General features: G+C 47.9%; 1 protein-coding gene across 1 annotated transcript in view; it reads right to left on the bottom strand.

Annotated features, from left to right (window-relative positions):
• Positions 1 to 486: 486 nt before the first annotated feature.
• The window catches only part of PMFBP1 (polyamine modulated factor 1 binding protein 1), a 37,096-nt gene continuing 22,786 nt past the window's right edge, over positions 487 to 14,796 (bottom strand). Inside the window, exons 9-20 of the mRNA XM_024735706.1 lie at positions 12,428 to 12,617; positions 12,110 to 12,263; positions 11,002 to 11,169; positions 10,600 to 10,737; positions 8,373 to 8,537; positions 7,645 to 7,812; positions 7,172 to 7,339; positions 6,246 to 6,349; positions 5,669 to 5,743; positions 3,247 to 3,482; positions 2,809 to 2,893; positions 487 to 703 (exon numbers count right to left, since the gene is read on the bottom strand). Of these exons, the coding sequence (XP_024591474.1) occupies positions 487 to 703; positions 2,809 to 2,893; positions 3,247 to 3,482; positions 5,669 to 5,743; positions 6,246 to 6,349; positions 7,172 to 7,339; positions 7,645 to 7,812; positions 8,373 to 8,537; positions 10,600 to 10,737; positions 11,002 to 11,169; positions 12,110 to 12,263; positions 12,428 to 12,617 (1,868 nt within the window). The remainder of the gene's footprint in view (positions 704 to 2,808; positions 2,894 to 3,246; positions 3,483 to 5,668; positions 5,744 to 6,245; positions 6,350 to 7,171; positions 7,340 to 7,644; positions 7,813 to 8,372; positions 8,538 to 10,599; positions 10,738 to 11,001; positions 11,170 to 12,109; positions 12,264 to 12,427; positions 12,618 to 14,796) is intronic.

Here is a 14,796-nt window from a genome sequence, read left to right as displayed (position 1 = left end):
CGCCGTTTGGTGAGGCACGTGGCATACACAGATGCCACAGAGTAAGTGGGGAGGCTCCCCGCCCCCAGCGGCTGTACCCGAATCTGCTTTGGCTCCTGGACTTCTGCCCAAGAATCTGTTTGCACTCTTCTCCAATGCTTTCTTTTTAACTATGGACCCTTTCCATTCAGATCTACCTTCCTTCCAGCTTTAATATTCCGATTTAATACTCTGCTTTTCACCATCTCTTCCTCAGATGATAACTGATTCTTTTTCTAGAGGTACAAAAGCGTTTCTTGGTGATGACCCGGAAGTGGATTCCTGAGACTGGTGTGAGAGAACAGTAAGGTTGTTGAACTGGACAGGGGTCCCCTGCCTTGCTCTCAGCCATGTGCGTCTACCCTTTAATGCCTACTTGAGGGGAGCAGGATACTTTAGACATCTTAGAAATATCAGCAGTTGAGGGTCTCAGGCTGAGATAGGGGGCTCCTTCTGGGGACCCCGGGGCTAGCTTGCTGGGCCCTGCCTATGGCAGGAAGCTTCCTCCTCATATGGGATGTGCAGAGGAGGCTCAAAGGCGAGTGTACATGGCCACATGGTGGTTCTAGGGAGCTCCTCCTTCCCTTTAGTAAGGCGGCGGCTGGGGTTTGTTCTGGGTTCCTTTAGCTCAGGGGGAGAAGAATTATACTCCAGGTAGGTAGAAGAGGATCTGTCACAAAGGATTCTGCGGCCCCCAAAGTAGCAGAATCTGAGTGACCCTCCGACTGGGTGGCTGAAGCGCTTTATTTGTAATCCCCTCGGCTAAGTCCTAGCTTTATAATCGTTTCTTTTTTGTTATTTTTTTTTAGCGTGGCTTTAGGTGCACAGCAAAATTGAGCAGGAGGTACAGAGATTTCTCCTATATCTGCTTCCCCTGCCCCCAAACCTGCACAGCCTCCCCACTATGAGCATCGCCCACCGCAGTGGTTCGATTGTTACAACTGATGAGCCTGCGCTGACACATCATTACCCCCTAAAGTCCGTAGTTTACCTTAGGGGTCACCCTTGGTGTCTGTACATTCTATGGGTTAGGACAAATGCATCCACCATTATAGTTTCATACAGAGACCACGTCTTTTTAATGTCAACTTTTAAAGAACTCACTTCTTTGGTTATTTCTTAAAGCATTAGAGGCAGGCAACATTCGGGCTCCCTGCCCTTTCTCCTACCTTTCTTCATTTCTCCAAGCCCAGCCCCTCCACTCAGTTGGGTCTCCTACCTGGCTGGGCTTGCAAGGCCACACGGCTGGGTGATGTATTGACATGGTTCTGGCTCTCCTGCCCCTTTGCTCCCCATAGCATGCTACCTGCTTTCCTCTGGTGTAATCATGCTATAGGAGGCGAAAGACAACTTTGGAAAAAGTACAACATTCAAAGTACCCAGATATGGTCCCTTTGGCCAACACATATGAAAACTTTTTGTAAATTAAAGAGACAAAATGCCTTTTTAGTAGGCTGTACTGGGGATTTTAATGACACTGAACTTTTACTTGAATAAATGGCCCACAGGCTAGAACTAGAAGCCATTTCATTAGTACCAGACCCTTCAGTCTTTGTTTTCTCTAGAAGACATATCCTTATTCTAAACCAAATGAAGGAACACAGTCAAAAGAGCATTAAAAACCAGACAATGACCATCACAATAGAAACCACCAGACGTGCCCATCACTCCTGCCCCACACTGCATTTCCAGAATTTGCCCTTCCCAAGTCCTAGCAGGGGCATCCTATATAACACATTGCTGCTATTAGCAGAAATTTTTCTTGGCTTTTGTTTGGCTGGGGAGGGAGGCAAGATATTTAAGAATTGCTATCAACTAGTGGGTTTCTTCCTTCACTTTTCCTTTCCCCTCTTCCAGAAATGCAAGCTCTTTCATTTCTTTCTCTTACTTTACCTTTAGCTATTTCTCTCAATTTTCTATAGACTAGAAATAGAAATTCTAGACATGTACTTAGTTTAACAAAATCCAGCCACAATAAAATAGTTTAGCTGTCCTTGGAGTTTGTTATAATGGAATTTTTCTTGTACTGAGCTGGCTGGGGAGAAAAATAAAATTGTTAAAAGAAGGAATATGGCAGCCAGGGAGAAAGCAGATGGCTATCTCTCCCTCCTGCCTTTGGAAAATGCATCATTTATTGCTCTTCTTCTCTTTTGGGTCTCAGGATTAGTTTCCTTTTGGAGGTTTTTAGATATTTCTTTTTCTTCTTAAATTCCAGACAGAGATGGAAGGAATAAAAAAGGAACTAATTATCTCTTGTTGGTTTAAAAACGAATCCAGATAATCCAGAAGCTTGCTTTGAGAATTACAGCTCCCCTATATACGTCAAAGAGAACTATATGTTTTAGAATTTAGGGAAAATAGGGATGAACACATTGCTGGGGACCTGAGGGGGCAGGATTGTCTGCAAGACACCACGAGCTCACTGAGGCTGCTGTGCTCATGTCTTTATTTTAGAGTTTGGGCCTGGAGATGGTAGCAGGGTTCCAAGGCTCACTCTGCCGCAGGAAGTAGACAAAACTCAATAAAACGTTAGCATCTTGCAGAATAAGCTTGGACCTTGACATATTCCGGTTAGAGCTGATCCAAGTCAAGAGAGAGGAATAGGAACTCACTGTCCTCTGAAAAACATGCATGGAAATGATGCTCAGGGCAAGGCGCTGATTCTAGCAATATGAGGAACCTGAGGGAACAGGGAGGAAATGACAATCTTGATTTGAGGAGAAATTAATGAAGTGATTCCTCAAGGACTAGTCTCGTGGCCAGGCAGCTCTGTGGCAGGTGACTTCTTACCTTGGGGGTACCATGGAGTCTACAGGTGGCAGAAAAGGTAGCCTTGGACTCAGGCCGAACAGGAGACCGGGGCATTCTTGTGAGGCTTCCAAAACACGTTAGAGGAGAAAAACGCCTATTCTGCCTGTTCCCTTCTTATCCTCACACCTTCCAAAAGGGACTGGGTCAGGAGAAGGGATAGGTCTGAGATAGGAGGCACCTGGGTAACATCAAAGATTCTTAAATCAGGATGGGCCTTAATTCATTTGCCTCCCCCTTTACAGAGGAGAAAACAATGATCTCTGGTCCGGAAGAGCTAAGCAAGAGATTTGTTTTTTTCCCCTATTTGAATTTCCAATCCAGTGATCTCTTCAAAATATGTTTTTTTTTTTTTTTTGACCCAATGGACTAAGAAAGACAGCACCATAGTAAGTAGCAAAAGACACATGGTGGACATACCTGAGCAGTGGGGCATCCCGACAGACTTGGTGATGTCCATTCTTTGGCTCACATCTTGGGTTATCCCCCTCCAGTCCAAGGTGCCATACACTTTCCCCCTTGATGTGGGGTCTGTTTTGCTTGGGCATAGGGCTTTGGTATATACCCTTGAGGGCCCAGCTTTCAGCTTCTCCTCTATTTCATTCTTTAGTTTCTTGTTTTCCTTTTGCAGATGGACCATTACATTGTGGAGGTGGCTGGGGAAGGAGAGGGAAGGACAGGTGGGTGTTTGGTCTGTTCCAGATCCGTGGACGCCCAGTTCCTTCCAGAGCTGGTGCTCTCACGCATGTTCTGTGGAAATGGAGGCCTATGTGCATCCCCAGGAAGAAGCCCAGGCCTGGGGTTGGGGTGGACCCAGAATCAGCACTCCTGACCCACTGTGTCATGTCAGCTCTGGGCTAGTTTTCTTATCTGTTAGATGGGGACCATTGAGTCTGATCTGCCTTCTGGGGTTCATATAAAAATCCTGTTTGACAAATGATAGAAATTGGATTCAAAGAGCCAGAACAACTCTGATCACATGTCCTCAGTTTCTCACAGCCATGCCTAGGAAACACTCACATCCAGTTCTGATGCCAAAGCCCAAGTTCTTTTGCCTCCCTTTGCCGAAAGGTTGAGAACACAGGGGATCCCGGCTCTGTCGAGAGCTTGGGCAAGTTACTTGTCCCCATTTTATGGAGGAAATGGCAGCTCCAATGTAGGTGAGGGGAAAGGTAACTGAGCATACCTCCTGTGGCTCAATAAATGGCAACTGTTAATACTAACAGCCTTATTTCTCCAAACCAGTGTTGAGAGAAGTGAGTGACAGTGGGCTCTGGAACCAGGCTTCCCAAGTTGGGATTCTGACTCTGCCACTTACTGGTCATGAGACCATGGGAAGATCATGTAGCCTGAGTTTCTCCCTTTCTTCATCCTTAAATGGGGATTATACGTGCACTGAACGTGTGAGGTATTATGAAGATTAAATAAGTTAACACACGTAAAGCACTTGGAACAGTGCTCCTCATGAGTAAGCAATAACTATTAGTTGAGCTCTTGTTATTACGATTAAAAGATGGTGTTCCTTCAAATAGGGTCAAGCAAACTCAAGAATGAGTTCTTTGTGAAACAAACAAACAAAAAACCCAAAAAACTTGCCAGAACTTGGCACAATACAAGAAAAAGCCTGGTGCCCGGCTACCTTCAGATTCTGAAAATATCTCCTTTAGTTAAATCCTTTCAGAAAATGTTTCTGTCCTAGTGAAATATTTTATGATCTTTTCTAGAGGAAATCAAGTAGAGAATTCATCCTCAACTGCTTCTCTGGGCGTATTCTCTGCCCTCTTGCTCTGTATAAATCTGGCTGGCAGTGAAGACACCCCTTCCCTTGTAGCTCTTCATGTTGTTGCCATGCTCCTTGTGCCACTGGGCCTGGAGGTAGGGTCCTCGAATGCCCTCATTCCCTGGCTCTCTGCCACTCTCTCTGGTCCACTCCTGTCAGCATCCCTGATGCTTTCAGCATCCTGTACTTTTCATCCAAGCCCTGGCCCTTCAGTTCCTTGACCTCCTTATTTCAGTGATCTTTTCATCTCCTTCAACCCAGACGCTTTCCTATGGTCCAAGCTCAGGACACAGCTTTCTAACTGGGGCTGCATGAATGGGTCCCAGGTGTGCTGCGATACCTCAGTCCTTGGAGCAGGGTTTGGCACAGCTGCTGGTTGGTCACCTTTACCATAAGCAACCCCATCCAAGACCCTCTCAGTGTGTCAAACAAAGGTGTTCGTTTTCTAAGTGTTCCCTGACAAAAGGTTGGGAAACACTGCCCTGGAGCTTGTCATTACCTGTTACTATGCCACCTCTGAAATCTCAGTTTTAGACATCCATACTTTTGCCTCTGTTCCCAACTTCCAACACTCCTCCCATACCACACTCTATGCTGACCCAGCTTTGACCATGAGGGTGAACCAAGGCTGCAAGTAGATGGACCCAAATGACCACACGGGACAGAAGGACCCCACCAACCTTGACTGCTCACCTCATAGAGGTGCTCCTTCTATGTTCTATGTCCCTTTGTTTGGAGAGCTCTCCGTTACCACAGCTTAGCCACTACCCTAACTAATACAGTCTGCTTTTCAGTTCCTGTTTCCTTCTCAGCATTCTGACTTCTGAGAACTGTGGAAGGTGACAGTGGAGAGGGACATAGAGATGATTAACCCCCTTTTTTATTGTTGGTGAGGGTACTAAGGCCCAAAGAGGTCAAGTGGTACTGCCCAAGGTCACATGGATGCAGACTCGGGACTTGGGGTCTTTCTCCACATATCCAGTGAAAAAGCCAGCCCTGGTTCCTGGCTGACTCCTCTCCCTGGGGCCCAAGCTCCAGCCAGGGGGACGTGGGATGACTTACTCCTTTTCACCAGTCAGCTTGGCAATATATTTGACCTGTTCACGGAGCTTGTTTCCTAGTTTCTCATTGGCGATCCTGTAATAAAATTCACAGAAGAAAAGCGTTCCCCAGACCCCTGTGGGTAAGAGCATGAGCTGGCTGAAAAGGACATTGGGTGTTCTCTGCAAGGCCTCTTCGGGGCCCAGACCCCCCGCTCATCCCCCCGTCCCCGGAGCTAGAGCCCTCCTAGCAACTGGCAATTACGAGGACCCTCTACACTCCCATGCAAAATCACTGTGATCCCAAGTGAGTTCACGGGATCCAGGCAGTGAAGCCCGACACCAGGCTGGGAGGAGGAAATCTGACCCACAGGAGCATCCCTTCTGTCTGGAAGCTGCTCCATTTCCAAGTGGGAGGGGCTTTCTGAACCCGCCTGAAGGGTTGCGGCCCCTTCATCTTATTCCCAGCATCTGGGTGTGGGCTGAGACTGGATCAGTTTCCCTGGAGGGCTGTGTGTGTGTGTGTATGACACTCTTCTCTGGCACAGGTGTGATTCCAGCCCTTGGAAGCCTGCCTTACTGTTTTCTTCCGCACTTACTTCTGCTCTTTTGCCCATTGCTCCATGTTGGACATAATCTGATCATTCTCTCGGTGCAGCCTGCAGGTGTCTTTGGGCGCAGACCGCTGGGGCAGGCAACAGGACTTTGGTACAAGAAGTAAATGAGATAGTAAGGGGGTGGGAGCACAGGCCTGTCACCTCCCTTCTCCCAAATCAGGTCTCCTCTCTTCCTGGGAGAAGAAACATTGACTCTGCTGTCCAACCCTGAGGCCAGAGTTGGAATTGCCACTGCAGGCCTCCACCTCCACAGCAGTGCATTATCACAAAGGTGACATCTGTGAGCAGACACCACTTATAGTAGAGACAAAGTAGGTTTGTACATTTATAATAATGATTTTCAGGCCAAAGGTAGCAAAGTGACCTATTCTAAAACAGCAATACATTAAGCCTTTTTAAAAACAGATGAAAGAAAAAATATCTGGTGGAAAGGGAGGACTTTTTTTTCTAATTTGGGCAAAGGCCCTGTGGCCACCCCAAGGATATCCGGGAGCCTCCTGCTACAAACTTCACTGCTCAGAGAGCTGGACGTGCACAAAGAGCTCTTAGCCGATTCTACTGCAGGGTAATTGAAAGTGTCAGGAGGGGCTCTGGAGGGTGACTGAGCCGTGGATTATCTAAGTTGGGGCTGCTGGTGTACCTGACATGGAGATGGCATTCTCTCTCCTCTGGATTGGGACCTTTGCTCTGTTCAATATCTCTATCAACAAAGTCACGGGAAGATGGTTGGGTCGAGACAGCCGTTGTGGGCCTGGAACACCCAGACCCTGCTTTGTACTGAATAGAGGGGGTGTCCTTTCCTTGCTCCCAGGCACCCCCACCCCCACCAAAGGGTGTCTGTCATGCAGGCGGTCGTGGGATGTTCTGGGGCAGTGGGAGGAAGCGGCTGGGAGTTGAGGAGTGCCCACCTCCGTCCCGTCCGCGAGGAGGCTCTCTTTCAGGGCGCGCATTTCCTCCTGGAACGCCCTGAGCTGCTCCTCTTTAGCGGCCAGCACCTCGAGGTCCCGCTGGTGCTGCTTCTGCCACTGCAGCACCTGATTGCTCATGTCCTCCAGCTTTTTGTCGAAGGCCTGCACCTGCTCGGTAGCGCACAGTGAGGAGGGAGACCCCAGCTTGCCACCCTGACCCTGGAGGACCCACAACAAGGCGGGAGGGCACTTTCTCTGGGAGGTTCACGAGGGAGTGTTTTATATCCAGCGGCCAGCAGAGGGCGCCCCTGCTCTGACAGTTGCCGCCTTCTTGAAGCTCCCAGAGCCCAGCAAAAGGGAAGGCACCTGTTAGCCAAAGGGACTGGCTCAGTGCGAAGTACACAGCTGTGGGGCAAGAAGAGGCCTTGGGGCCCTGGGCAGGACGGCAGCCGGGGCCCCTGGCCGCTCCTCACCTCTAGCTCACTCTGCTGCTGGAAGCCCTGCAGTTTTTTTAACTCCACATTCAGCTTTTTCATCCTCTCCTCGTAAGCAATGACTTCCTCTTCCAGCTGAATCTTCCTGTCTTGGGCCTGTGTCAGACTTCGGTGAAGACTCTTTGTCTCTGAGGTCGAATGATTGAGCTTTGGTAAAGACAAAGGGTTGGGGGGAGAACGGCTGTCATTGCGCTTGGGCCTCTCTGCTGAGTCCTGAATGGAGAAGGGTTCCACCAGTCCCACAGCCCCTACTCTCTTCTCTGCCCAGGGGGGCACAGACACACCTGGTCCTGGTCACCTCGCCTAGAGTCCCAGGGAGGGTTGAGAAGTGACAACGGTCAGTCTTCCGCATCTCCCCTGCCCCTCTCCCGTTTCCTCTCTTTCCAATTCTATGAGCTCATCAGCCAGGCATGATTAGCACAGGGATGCGGCATGAATTTCCCTGAAAAATCCAGGTCTTGGGAAGACCTTGCCCCTGGGTTAGCCATGGGCAGAAAGACTTGTTAGATTTGGCCTCTATCCCCCTCTTCCCCAAAGCCTCACTAAGGAGAAGCAGGCCTTCTCTGGACAGACATCCCAGCCAATGCAAGGGTTTGCAGATGGCCTTGGTGACAGCCAGTTATGCAGGAAATCGACTCCTTCACCTTTCATGCTGCTGGGATAACTTGGATATTAAACAGCCCTGGAGATGAGAGGGTGTAGCCCACCTTATCCAGGGCCTGTGTTAGGTCGTCTTGGCAGGAGGCTGACTTCCGGCATACCTCCTCATAGACTTCTTTACTGACCGTGGTCTGGAGGTATTGCTTCTCTTTCGCTGCAGCCTTGTCCAGCTGAATCTGCAGACTCGCCATTGTCTCCTTCTGAAGGGTTATCTTTAGGGAGGGGGAACATAACTGTCAAGGTTCATGGCCGTGGAGGCATCCTCTGTGTCCACAGATGGACAGGCACAGGGCTCTCTCCTCCCTGCACTAACTACCTGCCCAGCAGACTGTGATAATGCCCACTTCCCCTCACTGTTGGAAGAGGAAGAGCTGCCTTTCCAGGTTCTTCTGCACCCCTCTCCCACACTTCCTTTCTAGATAGCATGTCTTCCCAATACAAGGAGTACTGGAAGTACTGGGCCATGATGTGTCAAATACACGAAAAGTCCCTTTCACAGACTCCGCAGCCTTTGACGTGTGCCAGCCAAGCACGGGTCCTACATTTGTAACTGGATGGTTTCTGTTAATAGTTAACTGTCTCATGGTTAGGGTTAGGGTTAGGGTTAGTGTTAACCTGGAATCCAATTCTAGGTTAGGAAATACGATGCGACATTTCAGTGGTATGCATTATGCCTCAACTCCTGACATAATCCACTAGACCTGATGCACCATGAAAGCAGGACTGTGTGTGCTTTCTCCATTGCTGTATCCCCACTACCTGTAGCTCAGAGCATGGCATATAATAGGTGTTCACTAAATATACTAAATGATTTATTTGGACTGAATGAAATAGTGCATTGGGCAATACTAGGGATGAATTGGACATATAGTTCTGACAGAGTGTGTTTAAAATTGAAATATGGACTACTGATGAAAGGAAATGCAGTTTAGAATGCAAAACTAAGCCTCTTTCTAATGGCTGTTTCCATTGATTCAAAAAGTCTGTTATATGTGGGGCATGCTTTTAAAAAATTGAACATGCTTACACACACGTAAACTCCTCCAGCCTCTGGATTCCCATCAAAGGAACTCTGAAATTAGTGCTTCTAGTTGCACATTTACATAACTCCCTTTCTTTTGGCAAATGTGATAACAGGCCTATATTAAATACTTAGGCAGTATTCCTTATATTGAAAGCAGTTCCTTGGGGATTTGAGTGATTCAGGCCTCAACTCTGGATCACACTAGAGGAGAGATTTATATCTCTGAGTGACAAAACTCCAGAAACATCAGTGCCTCAGACCTCTGCTGTTTAATATGGCAGCCACTAGCCACATGAGGCTATTTACATTTCAATAAAACTAAAATTAAACTTATAAATTCAGTTCCTTAGTCATACTAAGCCATATTTCGAGCACTCAATAGCCATATGTGGCTAGTGCATGTAGTACCAGGTAACTCTGATTTAGAACTTTTCCATCATCACAGAGAGTTCTATTGCCTAGTGCTATTCTTACGCTTAGAGTGGTCATAGTATTTTAAGATGAACTCTTTATTATGAAGGAATCAGAGCTGCTTGGTCTCTCATTCATAATTCAAGAGACTACCTAATCAAGATGCTGTATTTTTTTCTTGTCCAGAAATACGGAATGGGTACATCTGGGGCACGTATTGCCATTCAGGATGAAGGGCAGAGGTCAGGTGGCAGAGCCAGATGATCCAGGTTCAAATATTGCTCCATCCCGTCACTTACCAATCAGTCAGTCTGAGCCTCAGCCTTTCTCTCCTCTGTAAACCAGCAGATGGAAGGCATATGCCAAGGACGTAAGTCGACAGTCAGCAAATGACTGAATGTGAGCACAATGCCTCGCATACATTAGGTGCCATTTACTCCTCTCGTCTTAATTCGTGTAATGAAATATAACCATGTCCCCTTTCATCCCATTTTTGTGCTTTGGGACTATTTTTGGAAGTGTTCCCTAGCAAATTGCCCCAAACAATGGGCTCACTCAACTCTGGTCTAAAATGCAGCTCTGGAAGCCTTGATGCCAAAGGCCAGATGGTTTGGGGCTCCACCAGATATTAAATAAGACCTTCTACATGTGGAAGAAATACTTCTCGGCCAGCAAGTGGGTGACACTTCAGGAGGGAAGTGGGGGCTCCGGTGCCCCAGAATGCACATGGGCTGGGCAGTTAGTGGCATTTCTGTGATGGAGGAGAGCTAGGTGCCAACTTCAGGTCAAGGGTCATAGGGTTCAAATTTCTCACCCCCTTGGGGTTTCTGTCTACTCACCTTACGAGTCAGCTCCTGGTTGATTTGCTGGGTGCTGTTTTGTTTGCAGAGAGAGGAATCTAGTTGCGCAGAACATTGCTTTAACTGTGATTTGAGATTAGCATTTTCCTCCTCCAACTTTCTCAAATTCTCCTTTGACTGCTCCCCAATTAAGGAAACAAAGCCCAGATGGAGGTGTTATCTTAGACTCCTGCAGAAGCCCCTCCTTCTGCCCTCACACACAGCTCCAGTTTGCACCCCATGTATCTCAGGCCTTCTCTGCCCTCCTCACTTGTCTTTCTCCCCCTCCCTCCCTTCTCTCCTGAAGTCTGAGCACCCTCAGCCTCTGTTTCCCACCAGGCCCAGCTGGGCTCAGGTCTGGCCTTGGATTCTTAATCCCGAGGCTTCCCAGATTCTCCTCACCATCTTTTCTTTCTTTTTTTCTTCCTGTCGGAATATCTCGAGCTCTTGCTGCAGTAACTTCTCCTGCTCTTTACTCTTTTTCAACTGCTCCTGTTTCTCCTCCAGCAACCTGGTTTCCTCCTGAAGCTGTTCTTCTAGACTGCATTTGGAGGAGGCTTGCTTCCTGTTCTGAGAAAACAAACACGGGGCTGCAAGTCAGGCACCATATTTCTGCAGAGAAAACCCCCAGCCCAGACAACTGTGCACAGGGATGGCTGAAATAAATATGAGGACAGGGCTTCCCTGGTGGCGCAGTGGTTGAGAGTCCGCCTGCCGATGCAGGGGACACGGGTTCGTGCCCCGGTCCAGGAAGATCCCACATCCCACATCCCACATGCCACAGAGCGGCTGGGCCCGTGAGCCATGGCTGCTGAGCCTGTGCGTCCGGAGCCTGTGCTGTGCAACGGGAGAGGCCACAACAGTGAGAGGCCCGTGTACCAAAAAAAAAAAAAAAAAAAAAATGAGGCCAACTCCTTGGTTATTTAGCGTGTTTAATAAAAAAGTTTCCTCTTAGGTTCAGCAACAGTTTTTCTTTGTTAAATTAGAAATACCAACTTATTTTATTTATAGATCCAGGTCCCACTTACTTACCAAGTCTTTCCACATAAAATACTCTTTGAATAAATTTTAAAAAATCTTAGAAAAGCACAAAAGGAATAATTCAAAGTTAAAAAACTTTAAATCGACTGAGAAGGATAGCTTTTGAGTCCTAGAAAAAGAAATAATATTTTCCTTTGACTGTTTTTAAGCTTGGCCCCTGAAAATGCTTATTGGTTGTGGGAACTGGAGCTGCCTGGCTGGCTTAGCATTCTAAAACAAATTCCGGACAAGTACTTTGCAATGGATTGGTGGTGGCATCTTCCCAAATAAAGAGCAATGCAATTTTTTTTTTTTTGGCCACACCGCTCAGCTTGTGGGATCTTAGTTTCCCAACCAGGGATTGACCCAGACCCTTTGCAGTGAGAGCTCGGAGTCCTAACCACTGGACGGCCAGGGAATTCCCAAGAGCAATGCATTTAATCTGAAACAGAGCAAATGCTTGAGCTGGCTGCCTACTTGCCCTCCACACCTGGTGTTGAATGTGATTTATACGATCTAGCAGGTCATTCAGTTTTACATCCTGCTCAGTCACTGTCTTCTGAAGCTGCCTCTTTTCCTTCTCTGAAATTTCAAGCTTTCTCGAGAACTCAGATAATTCTGATGTCAGCTCCGCTATCCGTTTCCTAAAGCAAAACGGCAAAAACAGGTGGATGGACTTCAGGGTCCATGTCGGTGGACTGTGGGCTGGCTGCCCGGGGCTTGCTACCCAACTCCTGGGCAGCAGCCCACAGGGTCCCAACTGGCTTACGAGGGACAGAGACTCTGTCTGGAGGGGAACCTGTGGTACCTGCTGGGCGCGAGTTCCTCCTCAGCCATTAGGGAATCCTTCTGCAGCTTCTGAAGTTCTCTCCGGAGCTCCTGGATGGTCTCTGCCTTCTGCTTCTCCAGGCAAATGCAGCTTTGCAGTTTCCTATGGCAATCCTCCAGGTTACCCTTTGCCAGAATGGCCTCTTCTTTATATTGGGCTGCTTGCTGAGCTGCAGAAGACAGGAGATAGCCCGGGGCATGTCCATGTGTGAAGGGAGTATGTGTGAAGATCAGACTCTCAAATGAGACCAGTTAAAAAGTCTGTTCCTTGGGGCTTCCCTGGTGGTGCAGTGGTTAAGAATCTGCCTGCCAATGTAGGGGACACGGGTTTGAGCCCTGGTCCGGGAAGATCCCACATGCCGTGGAGCAACTAAGCCCGTGTGCCACAACTACTGAGCCCGAACTCTAGAGCCTGCAAGCCACAACTACTGAGCCTGCGTGCCACAACTACTGAGCCCATGTGCCACAACTACTGAAGCCTGCGCACCTACAGCCCGTGCTCCACAACAAGAGAAGCCACTGCAATGAGAAGCCTGCGCACCACAATGAAGAGAAGCCCCCGCTTGCTGCAACCAGAGAAAGCCTGTGTGAAGCAACGAAGACCCAATGTAGCCAAAAAAACCAAAAGTCTGTTCCTTCATTCTGTGACTTACTTCAATTTCCAATCTGTCCTCATCTCTCTCTATTTCATTATCACTCCTAATGAGCTCTGATAAATTATCTGTCTTCAGCTACCCAACCAGTCGTGAACTCCTTCTTGACTAAAATTAAACAAATTGGTCAAAATTGCTTGGTATCTCTTCTGCAACTCATCCTGTCATTGAAGACAAATCCTGACCCTCATGGAGTTTAGAGTCTAGTGAGGGAGTTGTAATTGGTTTACCTGACATAGAGAACACAGTAATGTTAAACTCACTGTGAACTCAGGAAGGAAGACCAAAGCAGGGAAGTACAGCTGGAGATGGACTTATGGAGGAACAGTGGCTGAGCTGGGCCTTAGAAGAAGGAGAAGAAAGGGAATTCTCGGGGTGGAGGGCACAGTGAAGGGAATGGGGAGGGCATGTGGGAAGATGATGGGGAAGATATCAGCTTAACTGGAAAGGAAAGTGGGAAGGAATGGTGAGAGACAGAATTGAGGAAGTGGATGGACCAGAGGGGGTTTTGGAGGACGTTGAAAGCCTGAGAGAAATGTTTAGACATGATTTAGTGGGTTCTTGAGTAGGGACCTGCCATAAAGGAAAGAGTGCTTTAGGAAAATTGGAGTGGATTAGAATGGAGAAAGACTTCTGACAATATCCTTTTAGCCCACGTCCTTGCCTCCACTGGGTATGAAGGAGTAAGTTGATTACTGGGGTTTCTCTACACCAAATATATCCCCACTTCCGGTAGTTTCTCCTATCATTTCTACTTAAATATCACTTTTCTCTCCGTTTTTTTAAGCCTGGGATACTGGAAGAAAGATGGTGTCACTACGGAAATAATTATACACCCGGAAGAAGGGAGGAGGATTTTTTTTAATAGGGAAGAAAGTAGATTCAGCTTTGGGAATGTTGGGTTAGTGGGGAAGGTGGGTTGGTCAGGTGGAGCTAGTCTCTAAAGACAAGACTGACCAGGTGCCAAGTCAGGGCTGGGGCTCTAGGCATTGGAGTCACCTGCAAAGAAATGCAGCTACAAGGAGCAGAGGCGCTCATCAAGGAATGAGTGTAGAGAGGAGAGGAGAGGGCAGAATCTTAGAGATGGGTGACCACTGTCAGGGCAGGAGGGAAAAGAGGAAACAATGGTGAGATTTATGGAAGAACAAGGGACCTGTTGTGTCTCCAAAGCTAATAAACAACCGTTGAGGTGCGGGGGACCAACAGTGTGGACACCCAGAGAGTTAGAGGAGGGCGAGGAAGGAAGACATGCTTTGGACCTTCTTTTTTTCCCAAATTGATACATCACTCACATAACATAAAATTTATCCTTTTAAAGTGTACAGTACAGTGGTTTCTAGTAGACCCACAAAGTTGTGCAACCATCAACATCTAATTCCAGGACATTTTAATCACTCAAAGGCAACCCCATTTCCAAGGCAAGAAGTTACTGGTGACTTCTGAGAAAGCACTTTTGGCAGAGGAGCAAGGACACAACCCACACTGCAAGCGAATGTGTGTGGAGACTGAAACAGGAGAGCGTTAAAAACCAGGGAAGGAAGAAGTGGATGGTGTGACAAAGGTCCCAGAGAAGGTGGAGAGGAATGTGATGCAAAGAAGCAAGGTACAGAGCCCTGTGCTCTCCGTGGTGAGGAAAGGAGAGGGCCTTCAGCTGCGACTGCAGAGAAAACTGTGGGCGTGTGAGAGCAGCGGTCCG

This window comes from Neophocaena asiaeorientalis, unplaced genomic scaffold (genome assembly GCF_003031525.2).
Source record: "Neophocaena asiaeorientalis asiaeorientalis breed wild unplaced genomic scaffold, Neophocaena_asiaeorientalis_V1.1 scaffold40, whole genome shotgun sequence".
NCBI lineage: Eukaryota > Metazoa > Chordata > Mammalia > Artiodactyla > Phocoenidae > Neophocaena > Neophocaena asiaeorientalis.
Note: the sequence above shows the minus strand (reverse complement) of the source record. Positions and strands in the feature narration are given on the sequence as shown.